General features: G+C 47.5%; 1 protein-coding gene and 1 pseudogene across 8 annotated transcripts in view; one reads left to right on the forward strand and one right to left on the reverse strand.

The window, feature by feature from the left end:
* MOV10 (Mov10 RNA helicase) overlaps window positions 1–18552 on the reverse strand; it is a 30484-nt gene extending 11932 nt beyond the window's left edge. The window contains exons 1-4 of one of the 8 annotated variants that reach the window (XM_039460824.2): window positions 18255–18326; window positions 17935–18136; window positions 2201–2341; window positions 171–374 (exon numbers count right to left, since the gene is read on the reverse strand). In XM_039460824.2, coding sequence (XP_039316758.1) covers window positions 171–343 — 173 coding nt within the window. In that variant the 5' untranslated portion in view covers window positions 344–374; window positions 2201–2341; window positions 17935–18136; window positions 18255–18326. The other 7 variants (XM_039460825.2, XM_003933470.4, XM_010344033.3 and 4 more) reach the window with 7 other exon arrangements.
* On the forward strand, window positions 6493–8997 carry LOC120360517 (eukaryotic translation initiation factor 2-alpha kinase 1-like; annotated as a pseudogene).
* Window positions 18553–19092: the final 540 nt, after the last annotated feature.

A 19092-nucleotide genomic window follows, 5' to 3' on the forward strand; every position in this document is an offset into this window, starting at 1 on the left:
GGCCAGCACAGCGCTCAGGAAGCTCACCTCCTCCCCGCAGACCAATTCCCCGCCCTTCCCCCATTCCCTGAAGGAGGGGGACTTCCCCCCACTTGTGCAACCCACTCTTTCCTGAGACAGCCCCCTTCCCTGGCAGCCTGCAGGCCTCCGTCCACACAGCACACACACACCTGTCATAAAAGATCTTGGCGAGCAGTGACTTGTGGTGTTTGCTGATATCTGACCCCAGCTTCATTCTCCTCTTTTCTGGGAACCGCACGTCGGCCCAGCGGTCGAGTCTGAAGAACCTGACCCGAGTCTTGGTGACGTAGGCCAGATTTGCAATCTTCATTCCATACAGCATGGAGGAGAAGCCAGGGGCCGGGGTCCCAAAGCTGCCAGAAGCAGAGGAGACTGGGAAGTGAGGCAGGGCAGGGCCCGCAGGGGGCACGGCGGCGGGTGGGGAAGGGCATCGGAGGGTCACTCTGTGCTGGACACACCAGCCCTGCTGTGGAGCAGGATGGGGGCCCGGAGACAGAGAGACACAGGCTGGGGATCGGAGGAATGTTTCATGTTTGAAGGGAAGGCAATGGGACTTCCCAAGACAAAGTACAGTTGTTTTCAACAGTGGGTTCTGGATTGTCCATTTCTGAGGGGCAAAGCCCAATCACAGGCTGCCGACTGGAAGGACCGAGGGAAGAGAGAAAGACATAAAATTCTTTTTGTGGGGGAAACTGTTTGGGACAGAAAAGAAAATACAAACAACCCAGAAGAAAGAGCTGAGGCTAAGGGGAAGCGGAATGAGTTGATTCAGAGGGGTGCATGTGGGGTCCAGCCTGTTGGTGAGGAGAGAAGGGATCAGAGACAGTACAGATGTCCAAGTGTGTGGGCAAGGTGGCTGATCAGACAGCAGTTTCCACCCGAAGTCATAGGGTGCAGGTGGAACCCAAGCAGGAAGGGAAAGGATCCTTCTCCAGAGATCAAATAGCCTGGCTTTGTGCCTAGAGAAGGTGAAGACAGGGAAAACTGGTCAGAAGGACAATAACCTCAAGGCTCAGCGCCTGGAGTTCAGTTCAGTCAATTCAACAAACACTTACAGAGGCCTGTTATGTGCCAGACACTGTGCTGGATGCTGGGGGTTCAGAGATGCAAGAGACTCTGCGCTTGCCTTGAGGAGCACACACACTGAACACATGCATTCCAGCATGGTGCCCGGAGGGCAGCTCATCGGCCACAGAGGGGCTCAGTGCCACAGAGGGACACTGAGCCCAGTCTGGGGGCAGAGGAGGTGTCCATGAAGGCTTCCCCAGGAGGCAGCATAAGAACTCGGTCCTGAGGATGAGTGGGCATTACCTGGGCACAAGGGAGAGCGTGAAGCGAGAGCAGATGTGAGGGGTATGCAAGAACATGTGCTGGCAGGGGTGGAGGGGGGCTGCCCACTTGACAGCTCTAGCCAGGTCAGCTCAGGTGACCTCATCGGTCAGAGCCTCACTTTCCTCCCCTATAAAATTGGAGGAAAGCGAGACTTACCTCGTAGGGTTGCTGTGAGGTTCACACGAGATTTTGACACAGCAGAGAACCACTGAGCCCAGTGCTTGGCACATAGGAGACCTCAGTAAGGGTGAGCCATGATTAGTATCACATACAGTTTCATTGTGCTAGACTGAAATGCACAAGGAGGGGAGTGGCAGGAGGAGCAGAGGTGGGCAGGGACCAGCTCATGGACAGTTTTGCATACCAGGCCAAGCCTGGACTTGACCCTGAATGCCTGCAGTCCTTTTCCCCTCTCTACTGATACCCAGGAGCCTGAGGACATTCCCACGTGCAACATACTTCGGGGACACATTCAAAATCTAGACGACTGACACTCTCTCTTAAAAGCAAATCTTTGTTTATGAGAACTATGGTAATCCCTATTTAACTCTTAAGGCTAAATCAGCATGGACACTCACTAGGGTATATGATAAGATCATTTATGGTTATGAAGATTTTTCAGGTGCCCCTGCCTGTAACTCTGCCCCTCTCCTTCACTCCAAATAAATGAGACCGGTACAATTTGGAAAACGTTGAATTGGCTATGATTTGTTTTAAAAAGGTAATAAATCATTCGAAAGCATAATAGAAAATGCTCAGTAAATGTTAGCTACTATTATTAGTATTTATATTAGTAGAAATAGTAGTACTAATAGTAGCAGTAGTAGTAGGAGTAGTAACAACTTACTTTCAGCCCACGTCAGAGGCTACAGTGTGGTTACAGAACCACTGCGGTTGGTGGGTTTTAAGCAGGGGAGTGGCAAGATCATATTTGCATTTCAGATCACTCTGGCATCAGGATTGGAGGATGGATTTGCTGGAGGCAAGACTGTAGGCAGGGAGACCAGTTAGAAGAAGGCCCTTTTCTAGTGAAAAGTGCAATTTTCTAGTGAAAAGATAACAAAGGCGGGAGCAAGGCAGTGGTAGAGATAGAAGAGCGGCAAGATTTGCTAACACTTAGGATGTAAAATTAGCAGAATTTGGTGACTGACCGAAGTGGGAATGAAGGCTGGGAAGAGGGAGGAGTCTAGGATCCCCAAATCAGTGGCCTGGCCTGTAGGAGTATCTCTGAGATGGGATGTAAGACAAGACGAGGAGAGGCTGGAGGGACTGACCATGACATCTGGATTTGGATATGCTAGGTCCGAGATTCCTGTGGTCCAGGCAACCAGCTCCACAAGTCAGAAGCTGAAAACTCAGACCAAAATCAAGGTCACAGCCTAGTATTAGGGAGTCCTCAGGTAGTGGCTATAATCAAGGAAGCGTAGGAAATCTCCCCAGGGAGTATGAATAGTTGAGAGCAGCTACTAGACAACCCAGGGAGGAAGGGAAAACAAGAAACCCTCAAGAGAGAAAGGAGAATCAGCAAAGTCTCAAAACCAGGTATCAGGATCAAACACTGCTGAGGGGTCCAGTAATAAAGGGACTGAAACTAGGAGATTATCAGAAACTTTCACAAGGGCCCCTTAAAGAGTCCATCAGAGTCCCATGGATCAAAGCACAAGCGAACGCCTACAGCAGCCAGGCTCCACCGGTGTCTTGACACCTGCAGCCCTCCCAGACACCAGTTCAGTCCCATTTTGGAGAGTCACTAGTGTAAGAATACTGCATGCATATCCCTCGAAACTCTAAGAAAACAAGAGTGCAGCCTCCAAGAAAAGTGGCTCCGGGCTCCCAAATCAATGCTGGGCAGAAAGCGGGCTTTGTGGGAACTGAACAAACTGGGAAGGTGCATCCCCTGTCTGAGGGCATAACTGCTCATCTCCAAACGGGGCCAGCAGGGACTGCAGGCCTAAGATGGCTAGATCTGACTGACTTTCTTTCTTTTTTTAAGAGACAGGATCTCGCTATGTTGCCCAGGCTGAAGTGCAGTGGCTATTCACAGGTGCGATCCCACTGCTGATCAGCACGGGAGTTTTGACCTGCTCAGTTTCTGACCTAGGCCAGTTCACCCCTCCTTAGGCAACCTGGTGGTCCCCCACTCCCGGGGGAGGTCGCCATATTGATGCCAAACTTAGTGTGGACACCCGATTGGTGTAGGGCACTACAGCCCAGAACTCCTGGACTTGAGAGATCCTCCAGCCTCAGCCTCCCAAGTAGCTCGGACTATAGGCACGTGCCACTGTGCCCAGCCAGATTTGACTTTCAAGAAAAGACAAAATCAAAATTTTAACATGAAACCTCCTATTTTTGGAAACCTGCCTGGCACGAGGGCAGGCAGAACTCATATGTACAAATTTTCCAAATTCTGTGGATGCTATTCCTAAATGTTTCTCAAATTATTCTCAATATCTGTTACCACTATCCCAATTCACCTAACATTGGTTTAGGTGACAGTCATACAAAAATTTCTTTAAAAACATCACAAACTTTTTATATTCTTGTCAAAAAAAAAAAAAAGCCCCAATCCTTGTATTATACATGTAATCCCCTATATTTCTATTTTTTTTTTTTTTTGAGACGGAGTTTCGCTCTTGTTACCCAGGCTGGAGTGCAATGGCGCGATCTCGGCTCACCGCAACCTCCGCCTCCTGGGTTCAGGCAATTCTCCTGCCTCAGCCTCCTGAGTAGCTGGGATTACAGGCACGCACCACCATGCCCAGCTAATTTTTTGTATTTTTAGTAGAGACAGGGTTTCACCATGTTGACCAGGATGGTCTCGATCTCTCGACCTCGTGATCCACCCGCCTCGGCCTCCCAAAGTGCTGGGATTACAGGCTTGAGCCACCGCGCCCGGCCTATTTCTATTTTTTTGAGACGGAGTCTTGCTCTGTTGCCAGGCTGGAGTGCGGTGGCACGATTTTGGCTCACTGCAACCTCCGCCTGGGTTCAAGCAATTTTCCTGCCTCAGCCTCCTGAGTAGCTGGGACCATAGGTGTGTGCCACCCCACCCAGCTAATTTTCGTATTTTTAGTAGAGATACGGTTTCGCCATGTTGGCCAGGATGGTCTCAATCTCCTGACCTCGTGATCTGCCCGCCTCAGCCTTCCAAAGTGCTAGGATTACAAGTGTAATCCCCTATATTTCTTTTCTTTTTTTTCCTTTTTTTTTTTGAGATGAAGTCTCGCTCCTGTCCCGCAAGCAGAAGTGCAATGGCGCAATCTCGGCTCACTGCAACCTCTGCCTCCTGAGTAGCTGGGATTACAGGCACGTGCCACCACACCTGGCAAATTTTTGTATTTTTAGTAGAGATGGGGTTTCACCATGTTGGCCAGGCTGGTCTCGAATTCCTGACCTCAGGTGATCTGCCCGCCTCGGTCTCCCAAAGTGCTGGGATTACAGGTGTCACTGCGCTCAGCCAATCCCCTATATTTCTAAGAAAAACTTTCTAACCAAGACTGGAAACCTGCAGCTATAAAAGAAAATAAGGGGCCGGGCGCGGTGGCTCAAGCCTGTAATCCCAGCACTTTGGGAGGCCGAGGTGGGTGGATCACGAGGTCAACAGATCGAGACCATCCTGGTCAACATGGTGAAACCCCGTCTCTACTAAAAATACAAAAAATTAGCTAGGCATGGTGGCACATGCCTGTAATCCGAGCTACTCAGGAGGCTGAGGCAGGAGAATTGCCTGAATCCAGGAGGCGGAGGTTGCGGTGAGCCGAGATCGCGCCATTGCACTCCAGCCTGGGAAACAAGAGTGAAACTCCGTCTCAAAAAAAAAAAAAAGAAAAGAAGGTCAGGTGTGGTGGCTCATGCCTGTAGACCCAGCTACTCAGGAGGCTGAGGCAGAAGGATCACTTGAGACCAGGAAGTCAAGGCTGCAGTGAGCTGTGATCATGCCACTGCACTCCAGCTTGGTTAACAGAGCTTACGTAACCCTGTCTCCAAAAAAGAAAAGGAACATTTTTGACTACTAAAAAATATTTTGTCTGGAAAGAGGTAATATAAGCAAATTCAGCAGATAAATATTCATAATGCAGATGACAGGCAAAGGGCTAATTTTTATAATATATAAATTTTCTTACAAATTGACAAGATGAAACAGAAAAATTGAATATTCAATTAAACGAACAGATCCAGATGGCCAGGAGTAGACATTTGAAAAACTGCTCCAAATGTAGACAAATGCAAATTAAAGTATAAATGATATCATTTTATTCCCATTAGACTGACAAAAATGAACATAGTTCTAACATATATAATGGGTATGTGGAAAACTGAACTCATAAATTGCTGGAGTCAAGTATTACCATCTTTGGGGAAAACAATCTGACAATATCTACAAATATTTAAAATACAGGTACCCTTTAAAACCCAGGGACTTGGCATGGTGGCTCCTGCCTCTAATCCTAGCACTATGGGAGGCTGAGGTGGAAGGATCACTTGAGCCCAGGAGTTTGAGATCAGCCTGAGAAACACAGCAGATCCCTGTCTCTACAAAAAATTTTTTAAAAACTTTTCCTGGGTTCAAGTGATTTTCCTGCCTCAGCAGGAAAATCCCAGCACTTTGGGAGGCTGAGGCAGTGGATCACCGGACGTTAGAAGTTTGAGGCCTGCCTGACCAACATGGTGAAACCCCCATAACTCTACTAAATACAAAAAATTAGCCGGGCAAGGTGGCGCATGCCTGTAGTCCCAGCTACTTGAGAGGCTGAGGCAGGAGAATTGCTTGAGCCCCGGAAGCGGAGGTTTCGGTGAGCCGAGATTGCACCACTGCTGATGACTTGTTAAATGAATAGAGGGATGAATCTATGGGCAGACGTGTAAAATGTTAAAAGAAATCTACAGGAGGCTGAGGCAGGAGAATTGCCTGAACCCAGGAGGCGGAGGTTGCGGTGAGCCGAGATCGCACCATTGCATTCCAGCCTGGGTAACAAGAGTGAAACTCCGTCTCAAAAAAAAAAAAAAAAAAAAGAAAAGAAAAAGAAATCTAAGTGTGGATGTTCACTGTACAATCATTTCAATTTTTCTTTATGTTTAAAATGTATTATAGCATAGGCTAGCTGTGGGCACAGTGTGGCAATGATTCTCGGGCTGTTGATGCAGGGGGGCAGCTTCGGGGCCTGCGAGCATCAAGAGGGCGATGGGGTGGGGGCTGTGGCTGCGCCACCGGCTAACTGACTTTCCCGCCAAGGGTCCAGAACCCAAATATGATGAATCTGATGTTCCAGCAGAACTCCAGGTGTTAAAAGATCCTCTACAACAGCCAACCTTCCCTTTTGCAGTTGTAACCAACTCACTTGTTTCTTTGATGGAGCACTTGACCCATGTGCATGAACCAAACTCACTTCGTTCAAGACAGGTGGTGTTTAAGTTACTTTGCCAGACCTCTGTCAAAATGGGGCTGCTGTCTTCTTTCACATGTAGTGACAAGTTTAGCTCACTGAGACACCACAACAGAGCTATTACTCAATTAATGAGGTCCGTTAAGAGAGAGTTCCTCAGGATCCTTGTGTGGATATTTCTCATATCCATATATCAGATCAAGGAAAGTAGCCTTTGAAGCACAAAGTTCACGTTACTTAAATGAATTTGAAGAACTTACCATCTTAGGAAAAGGTGGATACAGAAGACTATACAAGTTCAAGAATAAATTAGATGGTCAGTATTATGCAATTAAAAAAAACCCTGATTAAGGGTGCAAATGAAACAGATTGCATGAAGGTCCTACGGGAAGTGAAGGGGCTGGCGGGTCTTCAGCACCCTAACATCGTTGTCTATCACAGCGTGTGGATAGAGCGTGTTCACATGATCCAGCCACAAGCAGACAGAGCTGCCACTGAGTTGCCATCTCTGAAAGTGCTCTCCAACCAAGAAGAGGGCAGAGACCAATATGAGGTTAAAAATGATGAAAGTAGCAGCTCATCCATTATCTTTGCTGAACCCACGCAGGAAAAGAAAAACTCTTTTTTTTTTTTTTTTTTTTTTTGAGACGGAGTGTCACTCTTGTTACCCAGGCTGGAGTGCAATGGCACGATCTTGGCTCACCGCAACCTCCGCCTCCTGGGTTCAAGCAATTCTCCTGCCTCAGCCTCCTTAGCAGCTGGGATTACAGGCACGCGCCACCATGCCCAGATAATTTTTTGTACTTTTAGTAGAGACGGGGTTTCACCATGTTGACCAGGATGGTCTTGATCTCTTGACCTCGTGATCCACCCGCCTCGGCCTCCCAAAGTGCTGGGATTACAGGCTTGAGCCACCGCGCCCGGCCTAAGAAAAACTCTTTGGAGAATCTGACACTGAAAATCAGATAACAAGCTGGTGAACCACACCACCAATTTAATCGTAAGAGACGTTGCTGAATTTGAGTCGATCCTGGAGCTTCAGGAAAATGGCTTGACTGGTTTGTCTACCAGTTTGATTGTGGAATAGGAGCTGCCGCTCAGGCATAATTCCCACCTAGAGGCGAGTTTCACATCCACCGAGGAATCTTCCAAAGAACATGTCAGCTTTCTGGGTCAGACAGAGGCGCAGTACCACCTGCTGCAGGTCCAGATGCAGCTGTGTGAGCTCTTGCTGTGGGACTGGATAGCCGAGAGAAACAAGAGGGGCCAGGAGTGTGTGGATGAGTCTGCCCGTCTTTATGTTATGGCCAGTGTTGCAACAAAAAATTTTTTTTAAGAATTGGTAGGTGGCCGGACGCGGTGGCTCAAGCCTGTAATCCCAGCACTTTGGGAGGCCGAGGCGGGTGGATCACGAGGTCGAGAGATCGAGACCATCCTGGTCAACATGGTGAAACCCCGTCTCTATTAAAAATACAAAAAATTAGCTGGGCATGGTGGCACATGCCTGTAATCCCAGCTACTTAGGAGGCTGAGGCAGGAGAATTGCCTGAGCCCAGGAGGCGGAGGTTGCGGTGAGCCGAGATCGTGCCATTGCACTCCAGCCTGGGTAACAAGAGCGAAACTCCGTCTCAAAAAAAAAAAAAAATTGGTAGGTGTGTTTTACATACATAACATGGGAATTATGCACAGAGATCAGAAGCCAAGAAGTATTTTTCTTCATGGCCCTGATCAGCAGGTAAAAATAGGAGACTCTGGTCTGACCTGCAGAGACATCCTACAGAACAAAGACTGGACCAATAGAAACTGGAAGGGAACATCAACACATAGGTCCAGAGTGGGTACCTGTCCATGTGCTTCACCCAAACATTCAGAAGCATCTGAGTAGGATGCCACGTCAGATATGTACAGCTTGGGTGTGATCCTGCTAGAGCTCTTTCAGCCGTTTGGAACAGAAATGGAGCAAGCAGAAGTTCTAACAGGTTGAAGAACTGGTCCATTGCCAGAACCCCTCAGTAAAAGGTGTCCAGTGCAAGCAAAGTCTATATAGCACTTAAGGGAGAGGAACTCATCGCAGAGACCATCTGCTATTCAGCTGCTGCACAGAGAATTTTTCCAACCTTCTGGAAATGTTAACCTCACCTTACAGATGAAGATAATAGAACAAGAAAAAGAAATTGCAGAACGAAAGAAGGAGCTAAACCTCCTTTCTCAAGACAAAGGGGTGAGGGATGACAGAAAGGATGGAGGCATACACGTCTAGCCTTCCTCAGGCTGTATCTGTAGGATGAAAGTGGACTTAAGGTAGTTAACTGGAATGTAAATTTTTCATCTTTATTAGGGTATAGTTGGTATAATTCTTAGTTCTATTTAGTAAGCCTTTACAAGACATTAGAGACAAGCTGCTGCTCCTTCCCTTCCTGACCCACAAGCTCCTTTTCCTGAATTTCCTACCTAAATATTACCATACGCCTAGTCTCTGAAAGTTTTTATTTATTTATTTATTTATTTTTTTTTTTGAGACGGATTTTCACTCTTGTTACCCAGGCTGGAGTGCAATGGCGCGGTCTCGGCTCACCGCAACCTCCGCCTCCTGGGTTCAGGCAATTCTCCTGCCTCTGCCTCCTGAGTAGCTGGGACTACAGGCACGTGCCATCATGCCCAGCTAATTTTTTGTATTTTTAGTAGAGACGGGGTTTCACCATGTTGACCAGGATGGTCTCGATCTCTTGACCTCGTGATCCACCCGCCTCGGCCTCCCAAAGTGCTGGGATTACAGGCTTGAGCCACCGCGCCTGGCGAAACTTTTTAAAAACTTAGACCTCATCCTTAATTATTTTCTCCTTTCAACTCTGTTGACCTTCTCTCTGGTCTTCCTCTAGAAGTAGAGAAATTGATGTGTGCTCCCCGTCCCCGTCACTGCCCAAGCCCAGGCCTGCACACTCATAGGACTGTGCAGTTTTGACAGCCGCCAGTCTTCCTGCCTCTTTCACACTGCTGCTGAAGTTAATTATTGGACGGACGCCTGATCCTTTCATTCCTTGGCTCCAAACCTTCTGCTGCCTCTAAGCTAAAAGCTCAACTTCTTAACAGTGTGCAACATCCAACGTTTTTATCTATTCTCTCTACCTTCAACTTAGCATCATTCCAAAAGCACACCCTTCCAAAGCTTTGTACTCATCACCCCTGATGATCTGAAGGCAGCTCAGATCTCTTTCCCAACTTCGCCCTGCACTGTTCCCCAGTACTTCCTCCTTTACTACAGCATTCATCTCCAAAGCCAATCTGTATATCCCTCAGAGGCAGCGATCTGATGAACTGGTTTTTGAATCCCAGAAAGGGTCTGCCATGGAGTTGGCAGTCCTCATGGTAGATGGCACATTATTTTGCTGCATTTTAAATAAATGAAAACTACATATTACATGATGCTTTCATTGACAACTGGCCTAAATAAAAAGACCTTGACTCTAAAAAAAAAAAAAAAATTATTATAGTATAATATTGGGGGAAAAAAAATCCCAACAACGTGTTAGAGGTCCATACCAGACGCTTCGGAGTGATTCCCATCATGTAGTTGAGACAGGAGGACATGGATGATGTGAATAACATGTTTTATGATGATGATTATTATTATTGAGACAGAGTCTTGCTGTTGCCCAGGCTGGAGTGCAATGGCACAATCTCGGCATGCTGCACCTCCATCTCGGGTTCAAGCAAGCAATTCTCCTGCCTCAGCCTCCCAAGTAGCTGGAATGACAGGCACCCACAACGATGCCCAGCTACTTTTTTGTATTTTTAGTAGAGACGGCATTTTGCTTTGTTGGCCAGGTTGATTTCAAACCCCTGACCTCAGGTGATCCGCCACGCCTGGCCAAACATGATTCTTTTTAAATAAAATAATGACTAAGGCTGGGCGCGGTGGCTCACGCCTGTAATCCCAGCACTTTGGGAGGCTGAGGCGGGTGGATCACGAGGTCAAGAGATCGAGACCATCCTGGTCAACATGGTGAAACCCCGTCTCTACTAAAAATACAAAAATTAGCTGGGCATGGTGGTGCACGCCTGTAGTCCCAGCTACTAGGGAGGCTGAGGTAGGAGAATTGGTTGAACCCAGGAGGCGGAGGTTGCGGTGAGCCGAGATCGCGCCATTGCACTCCAGCCCGGGTAACAAGAGCGAAACTCCGTCTCAAAAAAAAAAAAAATGACTCAAAAAATACTCTGATTGATATCAAATGAGTTCCCTGAGTATTGGGCGGAATGTGGAAATAGAGGTGAGCTATCGATAAGGAGAGGGGTCCACAATAAAAATGATATGTAATAATGATCCCACGTGTGTAAGCTTATGTAGGTGTGATATAAGCATGCATCCATAAAGAGATAAATAAGCCAGATGCAGTAGTTCATGCCTGTAATCCCAGCACTTTGGGAGGCTGAGGTGGGTGGATCACTTGAGGTCGGGAGTTCAAGACCAGCCTGACCAGTATGGGGAAACCACGTCTGTACTAAAAAATACAAAAATTAGCCAGACATGGTGGTGCGCTGCATGCCTGTAATCCCAGCTACTTGGGAGGCTGAGGCAGAACTGCTTGAACCTGGGAGATGGAGGTTTCATTGAGCTGAGATCACATCACTGCACTCCAGCCTGGACAATAGAGCGAGATTTAAAAAAAAATAAAAAGGATAAATGAAAAAGTGGCCACCAAAATATTTCTAAAACATTTAAATAGGCCCGGCGCAGTGGCTCACACCTGTAATCCCAGCACTTTGGGAGGCCAAGGTGAGTGGATCACCTAAGATCAGGGGTTTGAGACCAGCCTGGCCAACATCGAGAAACCCCATCTCCACTAAAAATATAAAAAATTAGCCAGGTGTGGTGGCACATGTCTGTAATCCCAGCTACTTGGGAGGCTGAGGCAGGGGAATACCTTGAACCCAGGAGACAGAGGTTGCAGTGAGCTGAGATTGTGCCATTGCACTCCAGCCTGGGTGACAGAGCAAGACTCCATTTCCCCCCTCCAAAAAACCCACAAAATCAAATATTTAAACAAGTATCTAACATAAAACATTAAAGCCCTTAATTCCCTTGCTCCAACTACTTGCTTAATTGGGAGCAATTAATTAATCAAACCCACTATTTGATGTATGTTTTTACTGCCTTTTTTCTATGTATATAAAACACAGTAATGAGATGATATATGCTACACCTACTATTGTTTTTACGATCACGGGTGTTCTCCCATAACAACGCTTTACAGAGCTACCCTGCCCTTTTGAATGGCTACAAAAAGACAGTACACAGGAATGCACCATGATGTGTTTTTTTTCTGTAGTGATAAAGAAGCTGCCTGAAATTTCTGGCTATTCCAAATGTTACAATAACTATCCTTGCAAAAAAACCACTTGTACTTGTGGGCAGGACTATTGGGATAAATTCCTTAAAGTAGAACTTCTGGGTCAAAGAAAACGAACCTTCACACCTTTGATTAAGTTCTGCCAAATTGTCCTTTAAACAGGTTGGACAAATTCATGTTCTCACTAACAAGAGTTTGAAAATGCCCTTTTCCCAAGGCTCTAACATCAGAACTTCCCAATGTTCTAAATTTTTGACAATTTGATTACAAAAAAATGTTATCTTCTTTAACTGTGCATTTCTTTGATTATCAATATAGTCAAGAATCTTTCCTTCTTTTATTAGTCATTTGTATTTCTTCTGAGCTGCCTCATCATACCCTTTGCTCATTCTTCCAGGCCCCAATTAACTGTTCTCCTGACCTTTCTACTGCAGACCACCCACTATATCTGCAGAATTGTCATCAAACACAAATTTGATCTTGTTTTCCCAATTTGCGATTCCACAGCCCACAGAATTAAGTCTTTAATTTGGGACACTCAAGATCCTCCATAGTCACAATGATAATGCAAATACAGTAACAACAGAAAACATTTCCTGAATGCATCATCTCATTCATTCCTCAAAACAACCCTTTGAGGTAGTAATTAATATCATCCCACTTTAGAGAAAAAGAAATTGAGGCACACATCCTCACCCACATTTGGCCTCTTGTCAATCCATCCTTATTTCCGCCATTCCCAGCGACTTGTACCACTGTGCCCCTCTGCAGACTTCTGCTCCGTGGACATCCTTAGCCTGCACTGCCCTGCCTCGAGCCGCCCCTGCTGTTTGTTGAGTGAACAATGGCTAATCTTTTTAGACCCAGTTCAGGAAAGGCCAAAAGCTAGAGGAATGGTATTTCAGAATATATGATCAGATTTGGAAGTAATCTTAAAGAGACATCTAGTTTCATGTTCCACAGACTACAGATTGCAACTCTCATTAGTGGGTCAAGGCCAGGATTTTTATAAAATTTTAATAAAATAGAACAAAAAATATCAGAGAGCAGGGAGTGAAACTATGTATTGTTTCAAGGGCAGGTATTGTTTTGTGAAGGTTGTATATGCTAGATTCCAAAGTAAAATGGTTTTTTTTTTATTGTGGGTAGAGGTCCAACCATCAAGCCACTCTCCACGCCAGAAGCCAGAAAGATGTTTCTAAATCTGATTATGTCTGTCTCTTACTTTGAATTTTTCTGTGTTTTCCTATTTCCATTAAGATTAAAGACAAAACAAAACACCTCACAAGGCTGACCCACAGCCCTGCCGGCCTCCCGTTCTTCTGAGGTCATTCCCAAGCCTTTGAAGGTGCTGTTCCCTCTGCCTGAACACTGTCTCCTTGCCCCTTACATCTTCGAAGTCCCATTAATCCTTCAAGATTCTGCTCAAATATCACTTTCCCCAAGAAACCTCCACCTAGGTTTCTTGATCTAGTCTAGGTTGCTAGACTAGGTCAGATATCCAAATTATATACTCTCAATGCATATTGGACTTTTTCTTATAAGCACTCGTCACAACCATAGTTAAACAACATCTAACTGCCGCCTCCTTCCTTAGTCAGTTTGGTTCCTTCTGTGTACTTCTAGCAACTCACGTTGCTTTGCCATTCACAGGAGCCGCTCAGCCAGGGCTTGTAGAATAATGGGTCTCCTGTGCAAAGCAAGAATCATCTTCTCTCAGAAACCTTTCGTGACTTCAGTCCTTACCCTATACAATGAACTCCTCATCATCACTGTACTAATGAGGGATACCGTTTACAAAGCCAGTGTAATATGCTAGCTACGCAAATGCTTTGCCTAGACAGCTCATTTTGGTCTCTCACAACCCTGAGAGAAAGGCATGACTTTACATACTCTTACAGTTGGGGAAATGGAAGATTTAGAGAGTTGTTGTTCACAGTTACATGTAATCACTAAATGGCAGGGCTGGCTATCTAATCGCCATTACTAACACCTGTAGTACCGTATTACGTTTGTTTGTCTACACCCATCTGCTGCTCCCGATGAGATTATATTCTTTGGAGGCAGGGACCAAGGCACAGGCACATAGTAGAGCCTCATTAAATATATTTGCTTAATGAATAAAGATGGATGGGAAAAGGCAAGGGTTCAGCGCAGAGCACTTTATAACATCGTAAAGTAACCTACTTGGACGGACCTATCCCCTCTCAGGGCAGGAATCTCCTAGAATTCCTAGAGTGTGATTTTCTACACCCCCTGCTATGTAGCCCATTCTCTTGTTAGTTAACTCTAGTTACTAGTTCAATTAGATTCTGTAAGCATTTATTGAGCATCTACTACATACAAAGCTCTATGCTGGAGACGGAAGACAGATGTAAACCTGACTATTGGTGGAGGATCTGAGTGTTTGGTACCAGGGGAAGATGGCCATGTGCCATAAAGGCAGAGCATAACGGAGCCATAATACCAGGCTATACCCAAGGTGTAAAGAAAGAGCCATGAGAGGCCAGACAAAAAGCAATTAATTCCTACTGGGAAATGAGGGTTGACTTCACAGCATTCCAGCCTGGTTTTTTTTTTTTTTTTTGAGATGGAGTCTTGCTTTGTTGCCCAGGCTGGAGTGCAGTGGTGTGATCTCAGCTCACTGCAACCTCTGCCCCGTGGTGTCAAGCAATTCTCCTGCCTCAGACTCCCAAGTAGCTGGGATTACAGGAGTACGTTACCATGCCTGGCTTTTTTTCCCTGTATTTTTAATAAGACAGGGTTTCAGCATGTTGGCCAGGCTGGTCTCAGACTCCTGGCCTCAAGTGATCTACCTGCCTCAGCCTGTAAGTGCTGGGATTACAAGCATGAGCCACTGCACCCAGCCCAACCTAGTTTTTTTTTTTTTTTTTTTTTGAGACAGAGTTTCGCTCTTGTTACCCAGGCTGGAGTGCAATGGCGCGATCTCGGCTCACCGCAACCTCCGCCTCCCGGGTTCAGGCAATTCTCCTGCCTCAGCCTCCTGAGTAGCTGGGATTACAGGCACGCGCCACCATGCCCAGCTAATTTTTTGTATTTTTAGTAGAGACGGGGTTTCACCATGTTGACCAGGATGGTCTCGATCTCTCGACCTCGTGATCCACCCGCCTCGGCCTCCCAAAGTGCTGGGATTACAGGCGTGAGCCACCGCGCCGGGCCCCAACCTAGTTTTAAAGGATGTGTAGGCAAGTTCTTTAATCTGAACATAAATTTCCCCAACATGGTGAGAGTACAGAGCAGGGATAGTTGATGAAACCCACTTTTGCCTTCTGGAGTGACACAGGAGTATAATCCTCTCCATGTTAAAACTCCAAAATAGTCAAGGATAATTACCTTGTCCTGTCTGATATTTCTATTTTTGAGGCAAACATTTCTCACTTTCTTTCGCTGGGTCTCAGGATAGAATATGAACCCACATAGAAGGCCTTTCCTCCTCCTCCATGTACTAAATTTTTATCTTTCAAGGCCAAGGTCAGTGCCACCTTCTCCATCACATCCCCTAACAATTACAGAGAAGTGGTATCTTATTTGCATAAACACAATTGTATACAGTAAAATTTACTTCGGAAAAAGCCTACATTCACCCATAACGTACAGTATATATGGTTTTCTGTATGCTCTCTAACACAACCAGTTTTCCCCAGTACTAAAACATACTATGTACCTTTCAGAGCTGACAGACTCTCCCTGATCAAACTTTTGTTAGGTTCCCCTGAGCCCTCTTCTTGACCAGCCCTTGACCTTGGCTCCCGAAACGCTTCAGTCTTAGGCACACCTAGGTCAGTTTTACAAGGAATCTTTTTTTTTTTTTTTTTTGAGACGGAGTTTCGCTCTCGTTACCCAGGCTGGAGTGCAATGGCGCGATCTCGGCTCACCGCAACCTCCGCCTCCTGGGTTCAGGCAATTCTCCTGCCTCAGCCTCCTGAGTAGCTGGGATTACAGGCATGCGCCACCATGCCCAGCTAACTTTCTGTATTTTTAGTAGAGACGGGGTTTCACCTTGCTGACCAGGATGGTCTTGATCTCTCGACCTCGTGATCCACCCGCCTCGGCCTCCCAAAGTGCTGGGATTGCAGGCTTGAGCCACCGCGCCCGGCTTACAAGGAATCTTGAAGTCATTTTAGTGAGACTCCTCACCCTTCATGCATGATCACACTTGATATATGACCAAGTTCCTCATTCCCGCCTTTGATGTACAAGTACTTGGTCTGCCTTTAACAACAATCTTGTTACAAAAACAATCTTGAGCAAAAATCCTCCCACTCTTGATGGCTCCTCTTAGTAGTTTTCTATATATCGATCCCCTTTACTCTGTTCATTGGTCATAAATCCCCAGCTGTCTGTGCTGTATTTGGAATTGAGCTCCATCTCTCTTCCCTATTGCAACAGCCCTATTACCGTAGCCTTGAGTCAAGTCTTTCTTACCGTTTACCATTTTAACCAATTACTTTTTCCTTAACAGAGCCAAAAGAAGTAGATGTCTTGTTTCACAGCCATGTTGTACTCTGTGGACGTAGGTGAATTCACATACCTGAAGTGTTGATACGATGTGATGTGAATGCTTGCTCTTTCCTCTAGCATTTTTCTTATCATCCCTAGTATAATTCTCCATTTTACCATGTACTATAGTGTATTGTGTACATGTATGTTGCATGCATATCATAGCCTCTGCTGCTCCTCTGGAATTGTGTGTTTTTCATCTTAATAGTCCCCATAGTGACCAGCATGGTGACATAAAACAGGGCATCATCATCTTTGCCCCTTCTTCAGATGTTGTTCAAGCCTGTTAATATCCCTCTTAAAATGTGATATCCATTAGTGAAACAATATTCCAGACACGATATGATCAATATATAGAGTCTCTACCCTGTCCCCCTACCCCAAATCACACTTGTATTAGCTCAATCTTAGACTTCAGCCGTTTTAGTAGCCACATCTCACCCATACTGGTCCTTTGGTCTGTTAAAACCCAAGGTCTTTTTCGGGAGGTCTGCTATTAAGCCCAGATTCCCACTACCCTGTGTTTATTTGTACAAGTCTTTACGTTTACCCTTGTTAAACTGTTTCTTGGCTTTCCACGCAAGGCAGAAGCCTGTTGATATACGTGTTTTTGAAGCGCAATGCTGTGGTCTGACAGAAGACTCTTTGATTTTCACTTGGGTGGTAACAGGAAAAGGAGACCAAACAGCCTTCAGCGCAGGGTGAAAGGGAGCCTCCAGAAGGCTGGCCCTGTCTCCATGGAGAAGCCACAGGTGCTAATGGAGGTTTGGTACCTACGTAGTTTGTGCCCTTTTCTTCTTTCCAGAGCTTCTCCCGTCTACCCTGGGCCTCTTCAGCTCTCCCAATAGCGGACCCCCGAGGCAGCAGCGCCTCAACAAGGTGGCAGAGGTCCCCGTAAAGCCCGCGCCTGGGCTTGCAGCCCGCAACAGGCAGCTTTTTCCCCGCGCTCCCGCGATGCCTGGGCCCCCTCTGGAGGCTCCCCTCCCCCACCGGGAGAGCTGTCCTCCAGCCCCCGCGAGCGGCGCGTGGACTCGGGACCCGGCCCCCGGCCCTGCGTTCCGGCCGCCGGGGGCGCGGGCAGCCCGGGAGGCTCTCCGCGGGGACTTGGCGCAGGGGCCCAGCTCGGGCAGAACGGGCGGGCTCCGGGCGGCGCTGGCGGGGCGTGGGCGAGGCGCGGGAGGGGAGGTCTGCGCCGCCCCAGGACTGGCCGGAGCCGCTGGGGGAGCTGCGTCCCTCTGCGCCCCGGGGCGGGAAAGGTGGCCCCCGCGCGGGGGTCGTGGCAGCAAGCTGGGCCCGCGATTCAGGGCCGGGAGTGGGCCGGCCCGTACCTGATCTTGAAGTCGCGGTTATAAATGGTCCGCAGCCGCTCGCGATCTGTCTCCATGTCCAGTCCCCGAACGACCAGGAAACTCTCGAAACACTGGCCCGCCTCCCGGAGCTGCCGGCAGCTGAACTTACTGGGCATCGCGGCGGCGGCTGCGGCCCAGGCAGGAGGGTCCGCGGAAATGAAACTGAAAGTCGCCGCTGCAGCTGGAAGTTGGCGGCACTGAGATGAGGGTGCAGCAGAGGGGAAGCCCCCTAACTCTGACCCCTGATCCTGCGGGCTCCCTTCTCCCCACCAGGCTTCTCTCCTACGTTCTTTTCTTACCTGAGTCTTCCCCTCGGTTTCTCCGTCCTATCCCCTCCCCCTCTTCTTATTAACTCTTTCCTAAAGCGTCTGACCCCTCCCTCAGGGCCCTCCCCTTACCCAAAGCTCCCTCCCCTGGCTTCTAGCCAGTATCAGAACGTGGCTACCGCTTGGGGCCGTCTGAACAGCCCGGGAGGACCCGGGAGGACCTCCGAGCCTCCGCTAGGGCCACTCTCACGCCCACCCTCTAGCCTCGGGACTCGGTGGAAAGCAGAAGAGCAAAGGGCAGGACTGGGACCTAGGTCGGCTGCAGCTGGACTGGGGAAGCTCATCCAGCGCCTCCCCCAGCCTTCCACGGACAGAAACCCGTGGAAGCGGGCGACACGCCCCCTCCCCCATTTTGCCTTCTTGGGCTTTCAGACGCACGTAGTTGGCATAAGAGTCAAAGAAGTTTAAGGAAAGAACCCAGTGTCTCTGAGATAAAGGTGTGTACGTGTGGGAGGGAGGGACAAGGGGCTCTGCCAGGACAAACAGTCATTGCTTTTCTCTGCCACACCGGCTTCATTTCGTGGAAAGGCTGGTGACCCTTACCCCTGAGCCACATATTCGGGCGCTTAATTGCATTTCAGTCTGTATTGCTCTTTATTTTTTTACTAGTATGTAAGGTGGCCCCAGTCATCAAAACGCTAGCATCTTCAGAGTAAGGGACTGTTGTGTTAGGCAGTAAGTGGTTAATAGTGACGGTACCATGAAGAGAAGAGCAGTTGTTTCACAAGACTCTATAGACAAATTAAAGGGGGTGGGGCTGCAATAACAAGCCTTTGCATCTGTTTCTTTTTTTTTTTTCTCGCAGAATGAA

Source organism: Saimiri boliviensis, chromosome 11 (assembly GCF_048565385.1).
Source record: "Saimiri boliviensis isolate mSaiBol1 chromosome 11, mSaiBol1.pri, whole genome shotgun sequence".
NCBI classification, from domain to species: Eukaryota; Metazoa; Chordata; class Mammalia; order Primates; family Cebidae; genus Saimiri; species Saimiri boliviensis.